Source organism: Protomyctophum parallelum (assembly GCF_964188405.1).
Source record: "Protomyctophum parallelum genome assembly, chromosome: 18".
Lineage (NCBI taxonomy): Eukaryota > Metazoa > Chordata > Actinopteri > Myctophiformes > Myctophidae > Protomyctophum > Protomyctophum parallelum.
The window spans coordinates 29,973,046-29,994,473 of NC_139716.1; the positions used below are offsets into that span (position 1 = coordinate 29,973,046).

The 21,428-nt window shown below is 44.5% G+C and overlaps 2 protein-coding genes across 4 annotated transcripts in view; both read right to left on the reverse strand.

Annotated features, from left to right (window-relative positions):
* acin1b (apoptotic chromatin condensation inducer 1b) overlaps positions 1–7,247 on the reverse strand; it is a 34,011-nt gene extending 26,764 nt beyond the window's left edge. For both annotated transcript variants that reach the window (XM_083789096.1, XM_083789095.1), the window contains exons 1-4: positions 7,097–7,247; positions 4,775–4,840; positions 4,054–4,165; positions 304–359 (exon numbers count right to left, since the gene is read on the reverse strand). In XM_083789096.1, coding sequence (XP_083645222.1) covers positions 304–359; positions 4,054–4,165; positions 4,775–4,840; positions 7,097–7,231 — 369 coding nt within the window. In that variant the 5' untranslated portion in view covers positions 7,232–7,247. The remainder of the gene's footprint in view (positions 1–303; positions 360–4,053; positions 4,166–4,774; positions 4,841–7,096) is intronic.
* Positions 7,248–8,262: 1,015 nt separating this feature from the next.
* Positions 8,263–21,334, reverse strand: efs (embryonal Fyn-associated substrate). Of its 2 annotated transcripts, none has more exons than XM_083788607.1 (8): positions 21,185–21,334; positions 20,434–20,701; positions 18,391–19,671; positions 17,892–18,008; positions 14,697–15,683; positions 13,911–13,985; positions 11,652–11,909; positions 8,263–10,310 (listed from the first exon to the last, which is right to left on the reverse strand). In XM_083788607.1, the coding sequence occupies exons 2-8, from the start codon at positions 20,443–20,445 to the stop codon at positions 10,128–10,130; spliced, it is 2,913 nt and encodes a 970-aa protein (XP_083644733.1). In that variant the 5' UTR covers positions 20,446–20,701; positions 21,185–21,334; the 3' UTR covers positions 8,263–10,127. The 2 variants fall into 2 exon arrangements, with proteins under 2 accessions (XP_083644733.1, XP_083644734.1); XM_083788608.1 differs by having other exon boundaries at positions 20,434–20,651; positions 21,185–21,309.
* Between the last annotated feature and the right edge of the window lie 94 nt (positions 21,335–21,428).

Genomic DNA, 21,428 nt, shown 5'->3' on the forward strand with positions numbered 1-21,428 from the left:
TTTTACTTTTTAATTAACATTATCCATTGTGTGAATTGTTATTATTTATTAAAACATTTGTGAACTAAAAGGAATCCATCATCATCAGATGCGTCATGTTTTATTGTGTTATGTGATTTGGACATCCACCTGGAAAACTGTTTTCAAATCTCAAGATTTTTCTAGGTTGTTGTTTTTTTCAACTTAAAAGCAAGTTGTAGATCTGCTATTTCCGCGATGTATTGTACTACAATGCACCTACAGTACATGGAGCTTGAGTAGTACTTCCTATCATCGTTTCCTGTGAGGACGTGTGTGTCTGACCTTGTCACTGTTGTCTTCTGTGTGGTCGCTGTCCTCCTCTGCCGCTCCAGGGCTCTCTGTCGGGGAGAGGAACAGGGGAATAGGTTCAAAGTTCAAAGGTTTGACGCACAGCAAGGTCAGTCGTGCACTGTGGCATCCAGACAAAGGCTGCTTTACAACTGAACAAAGATAGGACTGAATTGAGAAATATGGAAAGAATCAATCAATCAAATATATATTTTTTTAACCAAATACAATGATATCGATATTGCGAATATACTGTGGGGATGCTTTCTAAAAGTATTTGCACAAAGAGGTTTCATGAATATTCATAATGCCTACAGTTAAGACAGTCAGGTAAGCCTTTATAATATCCAGGAAAAGATTACATTTATGCCAAAATACATGGTATAAGTCTCATGATATTGATATAATATTGATGCCCTATGAGAGGCAAACTCTATTTGGACCGTAGTATCGGATACCACGCATAACAACTTGGGGCTGCAACAAGCAATTATTTTCTTAGTGATTATACTATCAAATTCAATTACTTACTTGAATGAATAACCGAGAACCATGCTGTTTGTCAATAATTGTTTTTTTTTTATAATCAACTGGAAAGGAAAGGAAAGGAAAGGTACTATGTTTACCCAGGGTAACTGGACTAAGCTCAATAACTTGTTTACAGCCAGGCCCTGCTCATAGAACATTTCATGGTAGGGGTTCAATGCCTTGTCCAAGGGCACTTCAGTGGTGGTAATGTTAACGTGCCGGTCCGGGGATATGAACTAGCGACCTACCGATATCAAGACGGTGTCACCCAAAATAGAGAAATAGCCACGGTATAAGCTCCCAAGATTCACAACGCATTGCGATACTATGCATTGAGAGCTTGCAGATCAGTAGTTTTCGCTATTGTGTCTAACGCAGTTAACTTCCTCTGTGCATTTTGTTTGTAGTATGTACATTTGACAACGCTGCGGCACCCGATAGCCAAGTGGTTGCTCTCTATAACAAACATACTTGAGATTAGTATGGGGCTAGGGGCATGCCCAAGAGTGAAAGAATTCTGGGAAGAGGTAAGGAGGGAGGTTCAAAAGAAAAGATGTGGGGGCACGGTGGCACAGTTGGTAGTGCTATCGCCTCACAGCTAGAAGGTCCTGGGTTCGATTCTCGCTGTGGGCGCTGGGGGCGTGTTCCCTCCTCCGTGTCATCAGTGCCCATACCTGAGGTGGGTTTGGCGAAAGGCCTTTCTGTGTGGAGTTTGCATGTTCTCCCTGTGTCCCCTAGGGTAGGTACCCTCACAAAAACATGCAGTAATCCTGGTCTCTGAACAACCTCCCCCTGGCCAGCCAGGGCGCCCGATAGAGGGGAAAGGAACTGGTTGGAATAACGTGTTCCTTCCATGCATCCAACCAGGGAAACTCTCCCCTGTCAGGTGAAAAGTAGCAGCTTGGACTCCTCATGCACAGAAGGAAGCATGAGGACTGTCTGCTGCCCCCCCAGGTTGGCAGAGGAAGTGTAGTGCCAAGGATTACATTAGATAATTGACACTGGGTGAAAAAATGGGTTACAAAATTGTGGGATAAAAATTTTATATAAAAAATAAAAAAGATATTGTATAATATAAGATACAGAGTAGCGAACAAAGATTTATGCTTACTACAAGCCAAAAGGGCTATAGCTTTATCATGTAAAAATCACTTATACTCTAAGAATAAACAAAAGGTGGGGATGGTTTATCCAGGATGTTATGGTCAATGATTTATCTTATTGAGTCTGGAAATGTTTAATTGTATTAACAGTTAACAGTCTTTGTATTGAGTTTGTGCTTAAAATGTACTGTAAATTCTACAAACTGTTAATAAATATTTCAATCAATCAATCAAAGTATTCTCTGCAGTTGTTTGGTCTTGTGGCCATAAGGACTCTGTTGTTGTTGTTGTTGTTACCAGCCTAAGTGTCCTTATTATACTGTATTTATGTATGTATGTACTGAACGTTTTTGTTTTGTTTGTTTCTATTTTTTATTTATTTTTAAGAAATTGTATTATCTGATGTGTTGTTATGTATTGTTCTGTTATATTGTTTGTTTGTAAAATAAAATTAAATGTTGTTTTAAGACTGATGTTCTCCTCAGCATCTGAGTGTTTGCACTCATTTGCACCCAATCTGGTGCATCAGAATTAGCATGGTTTGATCATCATGGGAGAACACACAGGTCCCCAAGCAGGGATCGAACCGGGTATGTCGGTAGCTTGGTATAGGTGATCAGTGCTCTTACTGGTTGAGCCACCCTGATGCCCTATGTTCTCATCACACCAGTCTTCAGTGTATGCATAAACTATGCATCAGACAGGACCCATGTCCTTTTGTGATGCAGCACAACATGCTAATAGCCCTTCATTTACATACAAACATGTGACCAATGTGAATCACACAAGTCCATTGTGGGGGAGAGAGAGACTAATCATGAAAGGCTGATCTTTGTATCTGCATCGAGTGATCTCGGTACATAGAAATTGATATATTGGAGATTCTGACTTTCCACATTTTGCTTTGGCAATGTGAACCTATGTTTTCTCCCTTTGAATTGAATTTAATGCAAATTGAGAGAACGTTGAAATGTTGCTGTCAACTGTTTCAATTTGTATCCACGTTTCCCCCCGCCAACCTACTGTACTGGGGCAGATTAATATGTCATTGTCCACAGACATCAATCAAAAAATATTTTGTGCCTTTTTTTATTAAAATGTTTAAAAGATATTCAAAATATTTCAATTTATTCTCAATGTGTTTTTTTAAATAACAGATGTACAACCTCACAATGTGTTGCTGTGAGCTTGTAGATCAGCTATTTTCATTTGTGCTTGTTTTCATAGACTTGGCCACTTGCAAAACTGGCAACACAGCAAGAGAAAGAGGAAGTTATGCACACACAAACGCAAAGACTTATGGGCCGAGAGCAGAATGGGGGGTTGTCATATGCGGAAGCTGTCAAGAAAGTGGAAGGATGCAGTAAAGAGAGTGGGGCCGAAAGAAGGGAGCAGGTGGAAACTGTGCGGTGGAAATAAAGAGGAAGTCGGACGGAGAGGGTCAAAATGGTACTGGAAGCAGCAAAGAGATTTTTAAATGTCGATGACATCACTGGGGAAGATCTGGATAGTGTGCTGAGGGAGGAATTCACGGTGACTCAGACTCAAGGGTCTGAGTAACTGAATGGGATCACTGGGTGGACACTGTTTGATTTTAAGCCACAGATAAGTGTACCAGTAGGTGGCGGTAATGCACAATTTTGTTTGCCAACCGCCAATAAACCCCATTAGAAGAAGAGAAGAAGAGGACTTATGGGCCATATGAAAAAGGTGAATAGTTTGAAAGATAGTCATCCCTCTAACTTGCAATGCAACACAGCTCTGTTTTACACAGTCATTTTATATATTCCCATTTATGTGTCATTGTACATACCGGTACATTGTATTGTTCTCTCATAAAAACAGTGTGTGTGTGTGTGTGTGTGTGTGTGTGTGTGTGTGTGTGTGTGTGTGTGTGTGTGTGTGTGTGTGTGCGTGTGCGTGTGCGCGTGCGCGTGTGTGTGTGTGTGTGTGTGTGTGTGTGTGTGTGTGTGTGTGTGTGTGTGTGTGTGTGTGTGTGTGCACACGCGTGCATGTTCGTTCGCTCGTGCGTTACACAGAGAAAGACCATTGTTCACATGGCTTATAGTATGTTCATTCTTTGTTACTTCAGTTGGTATGTGAGCATGCATACCATCGGCCTCAGAGGACTGCTGCGCTTCTCTTTCCATTCGTTGACAGAGCAGCTCCTGCTGCTTGGCCAGGTACTGCTTTATAAAGCTGTTCTGACTCATCTCCTCCCCTATCTAAAACACAGAAACACAACATCATTGATCATTGTTAATTTAAACAACATGCAAAAATAAGAAAACATAAAAAAGCTTTACATTCGCCCATTCACACACTGATGGCGGGGGAAACCATGCAAGGCACCAACCTCATCGGGAGGGGCTCAGAGTCTTGCTCAAGGACACTTTGATGCTAACTCTGGGGAAGCCCGGGTTCAAACTGGGAACCTTATGGTACCCATCCGGCCACTCTACCCCTGAGCCACCACCTGCCCATAATATCATCCTTAATTAAAGCAGTTAACTACCCTAGTCCCTTGCTTCTTCCTCTGCACATTTTATTTGTAGTGTGTAAATTCGACAATGCTGCAGAACCCAGAAAAGCCCCCAAAACAACGCAAATTATTTGTTTTTATATGCTGGTGTAGTCTTTCACGCAGAAAACAGGTATAAACAAATCAGGTATATATTTATACATGACTACATTCAAAATTCAGAATACATCTTGCCAAGAGATATATACACACACTACACGTCACACACACACACACACACACACACACACACACACACACAGGAGGTTGAATTATACACCATAATAGGTTGACCATAATATTCTTTTCTTACCTGTGAGTTGGGCTGCAGCCCAATTTGGGAGGAGGAGGATTTCTGTAGGCTCTCCAACATCAGAGCCTGCAAGGAAAACTATTAGTTTAATTCACTTGCAAGGAAGGAAAACGATACTAATGCACATCCCAGTTTCTGAAGAAAAAAGTGGAATGTCCGCACACAATATAATTCTGCTCCCCATCCTTTTTATTTCAACCTAGAAGCTTTGTCATTGGTGGAAAAAAAACCCCGGTCGAAATGACTAACCAATCAGATAGTAAGTAGACAGGCAAATCGACCAATGGCAAAGCTTCTAGGGAAGTCTTTGATTGCAGATTGCGGCCTCTAGATGTGTCTCAGAGACTATTTTTGGGGGGAGGGTTATTCCCATTGCTGGCTATACCAAAAATAAAAATAAAATAAAAAGGTAATTCAAATGTTGCCATTATTGCTTATAGCAGCTTTAAGTAGCATGTGTGACGTGTCAAACTAGGTTTCTGAGATTCTGAAATCTGAATTCATTCCAAGCATTAGTTTTGCAGTCAGCACATTCTGGGCACATTTGGGCAAGTGGTTATAGCAGTTTTTCATATGACTCATATGAAAAGTTGCGTGTCACATGTCTACCCTCTGTCCCTTGGTTCCCTGTGCCTCTATACTCTGCTAATGACTAATAATCTGAATAAAGCAAAAAAAAATGATCACACCCGTGTGAAGTGAGGGGCGCTAATATATTAAAGTCTAACTCATGTTGATTAGGTGACGTAATGGTGATGTAGAACAAACGGTGCCAACACAAACATTAAACGCCATTAACAATAAAGAGACAATATGACGTAATGAGGCACATTATGACGTACATTTTCCCTTCATTGTCAATGGCGTTTACAAATTTACAAAACAAACATTGAACTAAAGACAAACATTAAACCTGTATATAGGCCCTTAAAAACAGATATAAATCGTAAAAGAAAAAATAGAGTTAATCAATGTAGTTATTAATGGAGGTAATAGGGATTTAACCAAGGGAGTTTGGACCAAATGGAATAGCTGGTTAGAATAAATGTTGGTCATACAGAGTTCATACCATAGAGTTATAGGGTTCATAGTACTAATCCAAAAAGTAGGCCTATACTCACTGTTGATAAGGAAATGGACAATATGTGTTTTGCATTTATATGTAGGCTATTATAGGCTATCATGTGATTCCATATGTGTTGAACATCAAAAATCACATCATAAATGTTAGTATTATGACAAAGCTGTTTGTGAACAATTACCAAAATATTTTTTTTCAAACGAAAAGAAAAAGAATAGCAGGTGCCATGTGTTTTAAACGCATGCAATAAAATGAAATGCTGTACTTGCAGCGAAGCATTCGGTGTTGGATGAATAATATGAATAATAATTGTATGAGATAAGTTGATTGTGAATTCCTGGATACAAATATTACGTTACGTATAGGCTAGTGGTTGGTTGGTAGCTCAGCCAGTTAGTGCAAGTCGGTGCAACAGAGTTTGCAACTCTGAGCTCAGTTTCCTGTCTCTCTGTTTACCTCTAGCCTACTTTAAAATAAAAAATTGCCGAAATCAAATCTGTAAAACAACAAAAAAATATTAAATATGTTATTCTTATCTTCAATAACTTTGTATTATTTTAGCACCTATGTTACGAACTGAAACTGCTGTAGGCCTATATAATAAACCAAACTAAATATTATATATATAAAATAATAAAAATCCAGGGATAGAAAACAACACAATGTGCCAAAAAAACAGTCTCCCGCTCTCGTAAAGGCTGTGTTTACATTAGATGGCGCGTCCCCGGCGCCCTGTGTCGTTCTCTCCACTGTGTAGACTGTAGACTATCACACATGAAGCGCGGGCCCGGCGAAACGTACAGTACAGTGAGTACAGTACAGAGTGCGTGCGTACTGGCTCGCTCTCATCCGTGTGCACTCACTCCACTAAAGGCCTAGACTTGACAGGTGCACAGTACACACACACACACACACACACACACACTTCCAACTGTGTGCAACAACATGGTGCGTGCGGGAGTAGTATAGTTTCCAGTTAAGTTGTAATTAGACGGTTTTATTTTTATTTTTATTAATGTAATAATCGCGCAGTCTGGCGGACAAAGTGTACGTTTGTATTGTACGCGCAACGCGTGCAAGTGTATTTATTTTTTTGTTATTTTGTTCCCGCTTCTGAATGCATAACACCGTTATAACGTTACGGCCTCTAACATTAACCCCATATCTGTCCGCCTGCTGCTGCTGCTGCTCAACTTGGCCAGACTCGGAATTTGACGCGCAAAACACGCGCAGAAACTTACCCCTTTCAGTCGCTTTATGAGCGCATTTTTCTGCCCGCTCTTCGAAAGGTTTCTTTGCTCCAAAGCGGCCTTCAGGTCCGCGACCCGGAGAGATTGTAAAGGTTTTCCATCCAGCGTAATATCTTCATCCGCCATTTTGCCTCCCCTCTTCGCTGTCTAAACCCTGGTCTAAACTCCCCAACAAGCGTCGCTACGGCTTCTCCGACGTCACAGTTCGGCAATCTCCGGAAGAGCTCGGCTTCTCGCCCGAAGCACAATGTGTACGTTACGAGAGCGGTTCTCAAAGTGGGGTCCGGGGAACCCCCAGGGGTCCTTGAGGGAGTTCCAGCAGGTCCCCAGCTAAATGATAGGTTGGAACCAAATGGACCCTGATGGGTCTGTAACTCTGAGTGTACATACGGACCACTAATGAGTCCATTTGTACACTCTCACATTAACATTGATTGTGCAATATAAATGGGAGTCCCAGAGATAGAAATGCCATGAAATGGGGGTCCGTAGAGTAATGCATGTTAAACTGAGGGTCCTTGAAATTTGACCGGTTGAGAATCAATGCTATAGAGCTGTAAACATCTTCTCTCTCCCTGGCATCTCTTCAAATGGGGGTCCGTGGGGGCTAATTCGTGTCAATTTTGGGGTCCTTGACATGAAAAAGTTTGGGAATGCAGGGGGCATTACAACCATGCATGAGTTAGGTTGTCACTGGCCAGCATGCACACCCATAGCCCCTAATATACAGGTTTAATGTTTGTTTTTAGTTCAATGTTCGTTAAAAGATAATTTAATTTAGTTTGTTTTGATACCGTTTGTTTTACATCATCATTACATCACCTAATCATAGCATGAGAGCGCCCCTCACTTCACACGGGTGTGATTTTTACAACTAAAAATACTTAAAACCTAATAATCAGACTAAAATCTTGTCGTGTACAAATTGAATCAAATACACACAATGATCCATTTGGTTCAATTTGTACTCTTACATTTTAATTAACACAGCATTTGACTGTCTTGTAAAAGTGTGATTTGCATTTCAACACTCAGAATTAAATAAACATTATTTGACTGCAGTGTAAAAAAGAATGCAAGAAGCAATCATGGACATATTTATGACAATTACTTTGTGGAGAAAAAAAGGACATGGCAATAAATGAGACACGTTTTTGAAAAACAAACAAAAAAATGTATTTGTGCATTTTTTAAGGGAAATACAGGACAGACACCAAATTAGTGTTCTACTTCGATGACACATTTCTGACCTCAGCAAATAACTCACTCAAATGAGTTTCTAGTGTGTGGAGAAAAAAAAACATTCTTATACAAAAATATAACAAAAAAAGCAATCATAGCTTCAATCATAGGAACTTTTTTCCAGAAACAATATTGTTTAATTCACTGAGTGAAAACGTCCCTGGTTATATGTGCATATATAAATTTAAAGAAACTTAAAGCCATGCATATCCGAAAGCAAAATATATTATTGTTACATATTAAATGGAAACCAATTTTGTCCGTTTTTGCCAGAGTGCAGGCAGGCATTTATTTCAGCAATACTGTGACCGTCCAGTAGGTGGCACTACAGGGCAAAACCAGTAGGGCCAATGTTGAGCAAGACGCAAATTGGAACTACAAGATATCAGTTATTTTAAATATTGTTTGCACAATGCCACTCAGCATTATTTTGGCACAGCGTAATGGAAATTATGTATTGTGACTCGATAATGAAAATGGAAAACAGCTGTATCAAAAATGAAAAATGTCTATTTCAGATACTTGAAAGAACACTGAAATGTCACCAACTTGGCAAACCAAATAGGTGAATCATATCTGAGTTTATACAGCTCATTATAAAATACCTCCAACATCTCTCCAGCAAGACATGGCCTGTTCCAATGTCCATCATTCCATTCCGCACACTGTAGGAAGCTTTCCGTTCCTACTATCACTCACAATCCCTTAAATTATAGGTAGTAAACCTGGAGAATCTGTACATTTTTTGTAGTTAGATAATAAGAATTGTTAACTGGTAAAATACTTTAGCGTCTTTAAAAGGCAAAAAGAGTTAAAGCAAAGGAAGCGATGCAAAATTCACACATGCTCACCAAAACAAGACAGGTAGAGACAAGCTCACTTGGCCAACAGGTTTCTTATCCGTTACCAACCCGTAGCCGTGGGAAAGAATTAGTCCTTTTCTCACCCTACCATCACTCTCAATCTCTGCAGACAGGACTGTGGTTGTTCTCCTTCATGAGAAGTGTTAAGACTCTTTAGAAATGCACTGAAATGGATATAGCCGTTTCATTCCATAGTACTAAACGAGGGTGTGTGGTGGCTACATTCATGTCTATTTTCCAATGGGAATTATAGGGGATTTATAGAAACAAGAACACCCCTGAAGTTAAAACAGCTAAAAAGGTGGAAGTTGTTGAAAAGAAAATGCGCCACATCACAATTTCTGGAAAGCCCGGAACACTAATCCTGGAACCACGTCACTCTTAACGACATCAAGCATTCCTTTCAAAAACCACACTAACAAGTAAGCTAATACCGTTGTGTACAGCTTGTGCTATTTACCGAGCTATTTTTGGGAAAGGGAGGGGGGTGGTTAAATAAATAGACAGGAAGGAAATGTCTACTGGTGAGAGGCAAACAATATAGCAAATATAACAAAGCAAAGCTCCCAAGATAAGTGGTCCATAAGGACACTTAAATGTCACAACAAGGCTTCAGAAAACGTATCAATAAGTTATTAACACAAAAAGACAAGTGTGCTTGGCACCAAAGCACAGTGGTAAGCGAAACAAAGACAAAACAGCACACCGATCTGAAAAGAACAGCATCTAAACATACTCAAAAATCCAGCCGGGCTAACCACTTCTTCCATAATTGTCATTGTTCTTCAAATCCCATTCCACTGAAATGCAACATAAACTAAAAATGGAACAACAAATAAGGCATTTCAGAGAGGGAAAATGCACATTGTAGTGTAAACAAAGTTTCACGAAAATGTGAGATTTATATATCAGCATCATCAAGATATTTCAGCCAGCCGCTGCAGCAGGCCTGAGAACCCCGCCGCTTGCTGTGATAGCTCCGCAACACGGTCGACCATTTCCTGGGTGGCCGAGACCGACGGGTAGTTCTGGGCTGCTCCCTTGGTTGCCACGACAACTGTTTTCAAAGCCTGGCACAGCCGTCCACCCGAGGTTGTGACCTGGGGAGGGGTGGAGGAAAAATAATTAGACAGCTGTAAAAAAAATAAAAATAAAGAGTTGACAGCTGTCAACTGTCCTCACTGCTATAGAGCGTCGCAGTCCCGCCCCCTACCAGGGCCCAGGAAATGATTCTCCGTTCATTTTCATTTCAGAAAGTATTTATTTAAAGGACAACTTTAGTTTTTTTCAACCAAGGTTCATGTTTTACGTTGTTATTAGAGAAAGTAAAAGGTGAGAGTTCATTTTCTTTCATTTGCTGCTTTCTTTCGTTTTTGGGATTTTAGCAGTTTCTGACAGGGGGGCGGGGGCATTCGAGCATGAGGCTAAATATGTATTTTTTTACAAAATATTATGGTGATTTCTTTTTTTATTATTTACTATAGTCCTAATAAACCCCAAGAAATTACATCTGGCCACACAAGATCACAGGATCTATTGAATGTGTCAAACTGACATATTGAGCCTATACACACAGTATAAGCCTTCCTCCAGTAGGCTACCTTCACATTCAGTAGATCCTGTGATCTTCTGTAACCAGATGTAATTTCCTGGGGTTTATTAGGACTATAGTAAATAATACAAAAATAAATCACCATAAAATTTGGTAAGAAAATACATATTTAGCCCCATGCTCGAATGCCCCCGCCCCCTGTCAAAAAGAGCTAAAATCCCTAAAACGAAAGGAAGCAGCAAATGAAAAAAAATTACACTCATCTTTTACTTTCTCTAATAACAACCTAAAACATGAACCTTGGTTGGAAAAAAACTAAAGTTGTCCTTTAAAGACTTACGCCGCGGACAAAGCCAACTCTTGTCGTGACAAATCATGACAACAAACAAAGATTTTTGGGCCGAACAAATAATTAGAAAGAAGAACAACGGCAGCTTACAACACTTTTTTTGTTGTTTTTCTTCTTTGTAATTATTTGTTTGGTCCAAAATATTGTGTTTGTTGTCATGAGTTGTCACGACTCGAGTTGGCTTTGTCCGCGGCGTAACCGTCTTTAAATAAATACCTTTTGAAATGTCTATGGGAAAAATGCATTGGGAATCATTTCCTGGGCCTGGCGTCGTCATGAAAGGGGGTGGGACTGCGACGCTCTATTGCTAATCAACCAAGCTAGCATTGAGCAGTGGCTATTTTCAAACTGGCCTAATTGAGAGCTATGGTGCTTCCCTCAGAGAGGCAATATACTTTTTTTTTTACATGTGGAAACTTCAATGCTGTTCCAGTTTACACACACACACATTTTCCCTCAGGGGTCCACAACAATACCCCTTGAATTTGTACAAATACATATTCATGTGTATATGCATTTGTCAATAAAAGCAATAATAACCTTGGCCCTGAGGTCAGGAGAGGTGAGGAGGCGGGACAGAGTGTCCCCTATAAACACCAGCTTGTGGGCAGTCACAATGAGACTCTTTCCCCTGGCAACAAAGATGCGAGGAGGCTGGTTCCCTTGCACACTGCTGTACAGCACATCGATGGAGTCCGCCAGACAGGAAAGGTGGGCCAGACTCTGAGAGGAGTAGAAGGACAGCAGCTCCGAGTCCTCCAGGGAGAGAGAGACAGGCATGGGAGGGGACGGGCTCAGCTAGAGAGAGGGAGCATAGAGAGAGAGAGTTTGAGGGTCATGTTCGAGAGGTTGGCAGCATACATTTCGAGTTAAGCAACCGCAGTATTTGGAATGGAATCGAGGTGGTTGTGTCCGAAACACACAGCACAACACACACACACACACACACACCGATGCGACTATATTAATGCAATCATGGCGGCACTCTTCCTTATTCCTGCATTTTTTATTTGTTGCGTTTGCGTTCACACTGTACTTCGGTAACCGTAGCAGGAAAACGTTATCAATATGTTCAATTCATAAACTACACAGTGAAATCTATGGCGTTAAAAGCATACTTCGAGTAATAGTTAGGATGAGACTATATTAATGCAATCACCAATCTGCTTGAGCGAAGTGAAACGCAAACTCCAAAACGGAAGAGCAAGCCCCACAAGGAAAGTCAGATGTGTGGGACAGTTTTGTTGCGATTGTCGACAGCTCAGGTATTAGAAAGACAGTGCTGCTAAATGCACGAAGTGTAACACAGTTCTTTCCTATGACACGGTGAAGACTGGGGGGCACATCTTCACTGAAGAAACACTAGTTGCATTATGTAAACCTCCGGTGCGTCGGATAGGCGGGGGTGACGCCGACGCTCCTGATACGAGCAGTCTCTCAAGTCATGGTGAAAATAAGCATAATGTCGGACACACTACGGGTCTTTTGGAACCGGGTCTATTATTATACCTGGGTTGATTTAGAATCGGATCCTATTGTAATCGGCTCCCGTTTCGGAACGGGTTCAATCCTTCTCAGGGCCGTTTCGGGGAGGGTAAAGTAAATTAGAATGTTTCTCGGGCCGTTCGATTCGGTCCAAATATCCTCTGTTCCATTTCAGAAACGGGTCCAATATTATGGATCTGTGCTACCCTCTAGCTCACACTAACCTACATACATAAATAAACCTTGACATACCGGTTAATGGGAGTAGTCAGTCTAGTCAGTGTCTACCGTCTACACAAACAAACCTATAATTTTTTGTGTGTGACACAAAAGGCCGTCAGGCTCGGGAGTCGAACCCACGGCACGCCGTCCGGCTGGCCTGGCAGCCTTGGCTTTTATTTGACTCCAGATCAGCGGAGTCATCAGGATTTCTTTACTTTAATGCGATATGCAACATTGTGCATATGTGCGATGGAACCCCAATCGCCTCTATTCTCTCGCTGAATATCTGCAGTGTTGTGTGTGCAACCATCAGCATTTAATAAATGTGATCTCTCATTGGATCACATCGGTCCAAGGCACATTTTTGCGCTGCGTAATAATGCCTTCTCCTTCCTCCTCGTGAGCCAAATACCAACTTCTTCATCCCACAGTGGCACATTATTTGGTTCATCCCCCTATATTTGAAGCGATTGCCCCTCTGGTGCGCTTGGAAATGAAGCGAGGCCCCCCCCCTGTTTTGGGGCGATCTAGAATACATTTGTTTGATCCGCACCAGAATTCGAATAAATCTTCACACCTGCCAAACGAAGCGCAACTTTCCGATAACATGTAGCAGGAGTCATTTTAAATCGCAGTAAAACATCCCGGTGTGAATGAAACCTTAGTATTTAGAGTCAGTTGATGTTGCATCAACAATGTGAGCGAACACAGACAGGCTCAGACCAGATCCAAAGAGCAGATTATCCATCAACGTTCCAGCACGACGGATGGGTCGATGAGTCACACTGCCCATTAGTAAACAGTACACATACTCTCACGGAGTGAATCAATGACTTGTCTATGTGCACTTGCTGTGTGTTCTGTGTGTGTGTGTGTGTGTGTGTGTGTGTGTGTGTGTGTGTGTGTGTGTGTGTGTGTGTGTGTGTGTGTGTGTGTGTGTGTGTGTGTGTGTGTGTGTGTGTGTGTGCGCGTGCGCGTGCGTGTGTGTTTGTTTAAGACTTTCTCTCTCTGTGTATTGTGAAAATGCATGTGTGAGAGATTGTATGTCTTGTGGGAGTTTGTGTGTGTGTAAAAAAACAATAAAAGACGTACTCTGGGCTCTGTGGTGATGGTTTGCGTTTGTCCGTTCTCAACTGGAGCGTCGGGGGGAGGCGGCTCTGGTTTTCCCTGTGAGGAGAAAGAGATGTATGTTCAGACATGACTGCAATTAAGAAAACAAGAAATGTAAAAGAAGGGGAAAAAAAGATAGTGACCCAACAAATGGGACAAAGGTTCAAGTTTATTTGTAAATCCCTACAGGCGCACATTTAAAAAAGGGATACTTCACCCCTATTGCAACCAGATCTTATTGTCTCCACCAGGCCGAAGGCATAGGGAGAGTATGTTTTGCACTCCGTCCGTCCGTGCGTGCGTGCGTGCGTGTGTGTGTGTGTCTGTCCGTCCGTCTGTCTGTTACCAGCTAATCTCCGGCACCGTTAACCCGGTCGATGCCACATTTTGCGCTATTATAGCACCACCAGGAGGCCACAACCTGACCTGGTCGATGTTTGGGAGACAAGAAACACTTCCCTGGGGGCTTTTATGTGGGCAATAATGTGTTTTTAATTATTTTAGTATTTCCAAGTGACCATGATGTCATGAACCAGTACTGGGCTCACTTACTTCCTGGAAGAAAAGGGGTGAAGTGTCCCTTTAACAAAAGGGAAAAAAACACCCTCAAACAGGCAAGGGAAAACACCCTCGCCAAGAAAGACAAAAAGTAAATAAAATACAAAAGAAACATCAGGAAGGAACAGTATTAAGAGCAGTATATTCACAAAATGTACCCCATCACCATTTATCATGTAGCTCAAGCTGAACACAATACAGAAGACTGACCTGTAGCTTGACGTATCCCACACTGTCTCCAACAGGTAAGGGGGCTGGAGTGGGGGTCAGGCCAATGCCTGCATACTCATTAGTGTCAGGGTCACCCTCTTCCTCGCCGAGACCCACCGTGAGGGTCACAGACGACGGCGCGGGAGGCAACGGGAAAGCCGGCTGGGGCGTCGGGGGCAAGGGCCTCTCCTGGATCCAGCTCCCTTTGCGCGAGCCCATCCCTCCCGCGGGCACCTTCCCGTCGGTTACCGGGAGCGCGGGCAGCGGCCTGCGGGACAGGGAGTCCTGGGAGGGCAGACGGGGTCGTCCCTGTGCCTGCAAGAGCAGAGCGCTTTCCTCCAGAGCCCGCTGGACCAACGACAGGATTCCGTCCGACGGAGGGGCGCTGCCCGCGGCCGTCAGCGCGGGCAGAAGGTCCGAGAGACGCGTCCACGTCTGCTGGAGCTGCGGCGGAGGAGGATCGGCACCGGCGGTGTGGCTGGCCTTCCACGCGGCCAGGATCTCGGCCAACGAGGCGGCCAGCTCCCGCGACGACAACGTGGACGGAGGGCAGGCGGCCACGTTCAGCACCGCCTGCACCAGGCCGGAGAGGGAGACGCGCCAGTGGACGTCACCACCCGAGCCGTTGCTCGACACCGAGAGGCGGCGGGTGGTGGAGGAGGAGGAGGAGGAAGACGAGTGAGTCAGGACGACGTCGAGGGTGAGCGCCGGCATGTCGTAGATGCCGCAGTCGGACTCCGAGATCCCCCCTGCTGGACGTTGGTCGCTGCTGCCACTGGCACGTTTCTCTGAGACGGCGTAACCCTGGCCCTTCCGTGTGGCCTCGTCGGCGCCAGACAGGCCAGCGACGTGTTCCCCCGGGAGAAGCGGCAGACCCGGGAGGGTCGGGACACTGTAGACGTCGTCCGCGTCTTCGGCCACTGAGCCGCCGCTGTGCTGCAGATCTGATGTCGACACATTCAGTACGAGGGTGGGAACGTCATAGACCTGCAAAACAGGGGGATGCTGCTTAGAAATTTAACCCATTTTGACCTGAGATCAGATTCTAAAAATGTCTTCTACATCCTGACAGTTTTCTGAAAAAGCTATGTTTCTATGTTCTTCGATTTTTCAAAAATAGCAGACCTAAAGCTCATAGCGCGCCAATCGGTGGCGCGCTATGAGCTTGTAGATCTGCTTTTTTCAATAGCTAAAGCATAACATAATGCTAACACCAAAAGGGGTTCCCGCCCAAAATAGCTAAAGCATAACATAATGCTAACACCAAAAGGGGTTCCCGCGGCGTTGAGTACTAGTTCTATTTTTGCACGCACAAAAAAGATTTAGAGGAATGCAAACCTAACAGCTGTGGGAATGCTATGCAACCATACACTAAATGAACAATAAAACAGTCACACAGCCACAATGCAAAGAGGTTTGTTAAAGCCACCATTTTGACTTACGTCGTCAATGAACCAACTTGGGGTCACCCTAACATTGTTCTTTTAAGATCAGCGGATCATAATGTCTTGAATACATGTTGACTGTTTTATAGTTTCCATTCCCTGAAGAAGGCAGTATTTCTGTCCGAAACGTTGTTTTGTTTTCTATGCGTCTGTGTGTGCGGCTATACATTTTCCTCCCCCCCCCCCCCCCTCCCCGACTGTTTTAGTTTACCAGTATTCAATATTTTTTCCATTATTAAATTCTATATTTATATAATTGTGTATCCCCGATTCTTCCAAGAGTCTTTTTTTTATCTCTAGAGAATTTTGCACCCAGTCCATCCGTCCATACGCGTGTCCTTTGTGGGCTGTTCGTAGCAAAACTGTGCACAGGCACTCCCTGGATGCCAGAGCAGAACCTATGTCCCAGTTATAGCGCCACCAGGAGGCAGACTTTTGTTTTTACAAACAACATTTGACAGTACTCAATTTACATCAAATCAACAAATCGGTACAGGTCATTCAGATTTTTCATATTCCATCCAGATTCAGCAGATTGGCTTCTAAAGTTTGCAAGAGTGCTCTGTTAATTGTCAAATAACGTCTGGTTGCAGTGCAACTTTGAATGCACGCACACTCACTACATTGGGGAACCAATGTCACCTTTTTAACATTGCCCTATTATAGCGCCACAAGGAGGCAGATTTTTGCTGAATATTGTTTTTTATGGGAGCACTTTTCTAGTTAACAGTGGGCAGTTAAATTTTACACATTCGTCAAATTGTATCACTGCCATTACATCACTAATATCGCTGTGCACTGCAGACACGATTGTACAAATTAACTGCCAGGGTTAGTATATCATTCATGGGGCTTCAGTACCAAGAAAAGAACAGACGGAAATGTAAGTCAAACGCACAAGAACAACAATAAGTAATGACGTAGCTACTTTAAGAGTAGAGTGGCAGTGCTTAGCAGGAACCCAGCCATGCTATTGGAGAGTGGCGCATGACAGGTGGGTGTGACTAGGAGAAAATAGCAGTAGCAGCAGCTTTCTAACCGGACAGACCGGCTTCCACAGCAGACAGAGACAGGTGTGGCCTTGCTCTAAATAAATGGGGGGGGGGGGGGGGGGGGGGTGCAGACTGCAGACCAATGATGGAATGTGTGTGTAAAGAAATGGTACAAGGACATTTGATAGTCATCCCTTGTTGTGTCCTACTTCGCTTCTATAGGCATGAGAAGAAAGTGAATCCCCCCCCCCAATCTACTACAAATATGTATGTGTATGTGTATGAATATGGTTACAGATTCATATACAAATTCCTTGCATATGCCTTAGGGTAAATGAGAACAGTAGTGGATAACATACGACAAGACAAATTAACAGACAGTAGTGAGGTGACACTGAAAGACTTGAGCTCCTTTCACACTTGCACTTAACTGTATTATGTTTTCCAGACCTAAACAGCTGTATGTATGAACTAACTGTCCAAAACAGTAGGATTTGACATGCAACAGACTTCACACTGCCAGCTCCCTTGAGTTAAGTTGTGGTAATATCCCATTGAGCCCCACAATGGCTCGATATGTGAATGGATAATTGATTGTTACATTTAAGTGCGAGTAGCAAATGTGTGCGTCTCCTACACAGACACCACCCCTCGCTTATCAAACAGGCCATTTACATGTTGCATGTGTGAAAGACCAACACCGGACATTGGACAATGTCTCAAGTTGAGAAATGAGAAAGGGTCTTTGGAGTTTTTACCTCTGACTCAGGGTCAGCTTGTGGTGGCACAGTGCGGGGGGTATCATAGATGCCGTCATCGTCACCGTCACCGAGGGCTGAACGCTTCCATCTACCACTGGGAGGAGTGTCATATACCTATACCAGAAGAACAAAACAAAGTTAGCCAATTCAGGGGGAAAAAAATGTATAATCTTCCAAAATATAGGTTCTATAAGAGAATCAAAATGTCTTAATATCACTCCATTTCATTTGCCAATTTGCCCACAGTTAGATTTCACCCATTGTAGGTTTTCACATAAATCTGTTTTTCCACTCCACAAGACAAATTTCTTGGCTGAATGTGACCTTCCTTACTCAGCTGATGGACCATGGGCAATCTATTTATCAATTTGAGAGTCTGGCAGGACACCAAACTTTCAGAGTTTGAGAACACCTTCTGTATTTAATATGGAACATGCCGGTGAGCATGACTCGTTTACAGATGTGACTATGGCATTGTGTGAATGTTTTCTTTTACCTGGTCATCTGTGGGATCCTCATAGTCTTGATTCTCTCCACTTTTGTTGTGTAAATTGTTCTTTCTCTCCAGGCCTCCATTCACCCTCTCCTCGTTACCCTGAGAAACTCCCTTCTGTTGGTCTCCCTCCAGCAAACTAGCAGGAGCAGCCGGAGGGTTGGCTCCGAGGGTGATTTGAGAAGACGGTACAGTGGCGTCTTTCCTAGTGACTCCCCTCACTGGCGGTGCTGGCGGAGGGGGCTTTCGGGCAAAGTTAGGCGACCCGGGAACCCTGCTCTGCCCTGCTCTGACCAGCAACGGGGACCCCCGGTGAGTGGCCAGGCCAGGCTTTCCCCGAGCAATGGCGACACCTTTCACGTGAGGTCTGGGGGACGCTTGGGCAGGGGAAGAAGCCGTGGCTGGAATCCTGTGAAGCCCGGCTCCCACGAGGGTCGGAGTCTGGTACACGTCCGGAGTCTCCTGAGCCAGTTTGGGCTGGGGTGACATGATTCCATTGGCCAAAGTGAGGCTGCAAACGGCAGCAGTCTGGCTAGAGGCAACTGCAGCCACGCCTCCTGTCGGGGTCTGGTAGACCTCGTCACCGGCCAGCGGTGTGCCCAAGCGGGGCACCAAGTAACAGCCGTCAGGTTGTCCGGTCACTATCGTTTCCCTGGGGACCAGGTAGGTAGAGTCATCCGGCTCCTCAATCGATCTGGGAACTCCAGCAGGGGCGAGGTAAACAGACTCGGGAGCCAGTAGATGACTGTGATACTGTGCTGCAGCAGGACCGGGAGTCGTGGGCGTCTGGTAGAGCATTCCAGACTCTGCGGCTCGTCCTCTGAGAGACGGGGAGCGGGGACGTCCTGGCCCCGCCACCCCGACGTCCCAGTCGGGCCGGGGTCGTGTACCTGAGCTCGAGTGGGAGCGCGGCCGGCCTCCGTCGACCCTGCGGAGCTCACCGGGCCTCGACACAGATCCAGGGCTCTGGTATAGCCCGTCGCTCGTGCCGGTCGGGGAGTTGTAGACCCCGTCGATGTCCTCCACCAGCAGCGAGGGGCCGGGAGACAGGTAGACCGAGTCCTCGCTGACGCCCCGGCGGAGATCCGAACCCGCCACTGCCGTCTGCAGGAGGCGGAGGCGGTTGGCGGGAGCGATGCCCTGCCTGCCGTGTAGCGAGCAGAGCCACCATCCCGGACCGCCGCCCTGCTCCTGTTCCAACACCATTAAGATGTCGCCCTTGCGGAAGGCCAGCTCCTCCGGGCTCTCCGCTGCATTGTCAAACAGTGCCTTTGCCAGGACCGTCTATAAAGAGCAGAGATGACAAAATGAGAGGAATGGAGGGATACAAAACACACCCGGCAGCAAATGTCCATGAAGAAGCTGAAATAAACGGGTATTAGTAACTTCAGACGAGTTTGTGTCTTGCATCTGCGTACGACAAACAAACAGTACATTGACATTGGTGACACAAAGTCACATGGGGAAAATGGCTGATTGTTTACGGCTGTTGAATGGAGAGAGAATAAGAGAGAATAGGGACCATCCCGTCAAGAAAATACATGAGAGGGAGGCACGAAGGGTAAAAATGTAAATGTTAATTCACTGCACTTCTGGTAAAGGAGGGGGGGGGGGGGGGAGATCAATGGTCGAAATGGACAAGAGGGGGACTAATGGTAATGAGAGAAGAGAGTGAGGGGGGGAAGGGAGAGGGGCCACATCTGCCCCTTGTTGTATGGGGTTTAATTGCCATCTCAAAGCCAGAGTCAAGCCCCCTTTCATTAACCCCCCTGGGGCTTCATTGAGCCATGTGGGGCCGTTTGGGATGGTAATGGAGGGAGAGCAAAGACAAGAATCTCAGGAGGACCCAGACAAAATAAAATATCAAAATCCCATTCACCATGGGACAGATCCAATCCCTCCCAAAAATACCATATTTTGGTTTCACAAAGTCGTCTTAGTTTACAGTGTTATACGGTACATCATACTAATACTATCATGTCAAGAAGGGGGGAAAGTACATGTGAACCACACACAAAGAAACACCTTTCACGTTACTGTACTCACCGAGAGGGACATTTTGCCGTCTGTCAAGACTACACTGTAATGTAATTCCTCTGTAATATTCACACGCTATAAGAGGCCATACGAGTCGACATGGCCCTGGTTCATCCATCTAGATCAGCCGTGGATCATCTGGTAGACAGCTCGGACCAACGCATCGGCCGGTGGACTAACTTGCTCGGGGATACACCGCTGGGTCTGCGTGGTGGTGGGACACATCTCTGGACACACAGACAGTCACACGCACGCCTGGATCAATACGTCCCGAGACCTGTCGCCAATGTTCATTAAAAGAAAAGTAAAAAAAACACTTCAGTCTCGACTCCCGTTCCAAACTCAAAGACACTGTGGTTAAGTTAAAAGACACACATGAAGTAGCGCAGGGCTGGCTGGTGGAGCGGCAGCTGTCTGCCCTTTCCTTTCCACGCCCAGTCAGTGGTTGTTGCAGAATGCTAACCGTTAGCATAGTTAGCAGCAGTGATACCAGTCCACTACTACGTGGCGTCTATTAGCGAACGATGCGGCCGTTGAAAGGCAGCATCGATGCGGGTTCAAATGAGAGCTAATCGTGCCGCTAAGCAGCCGAGGCCTGTTCGCTACCCCGTTATTAACCCGTCATACCATGCATAGACATTTAAAAACAACGCCGAGCTTAGCCATGGTTCATGACTCTCGTACGCCGAGCTATGCTAACCGCAACAGCATTGCCTGGACAAGATTGCTAATAACCACAATACCAAAGTGTTTTTCTTACCGTCACCAGACTTCAAACCTCACATTGGTCAATGCTGTGTGTGTGGTGGCCGTTGCACAAGCCACTTTGTTTCAGTCGACTGAATTCAAGGCCAATAATAGGTGGTCAATAATATTCCCAAAACGGTGGCAACAAAAACGTAATCACGCCTCCTTTGGAGTCGTGCGCCCTCTCGCTGATTTGATAGCACATGGATGGGTGTCGCACGACTCCCCGTGAAGCTCACATGGGTGTTGAGATCGCG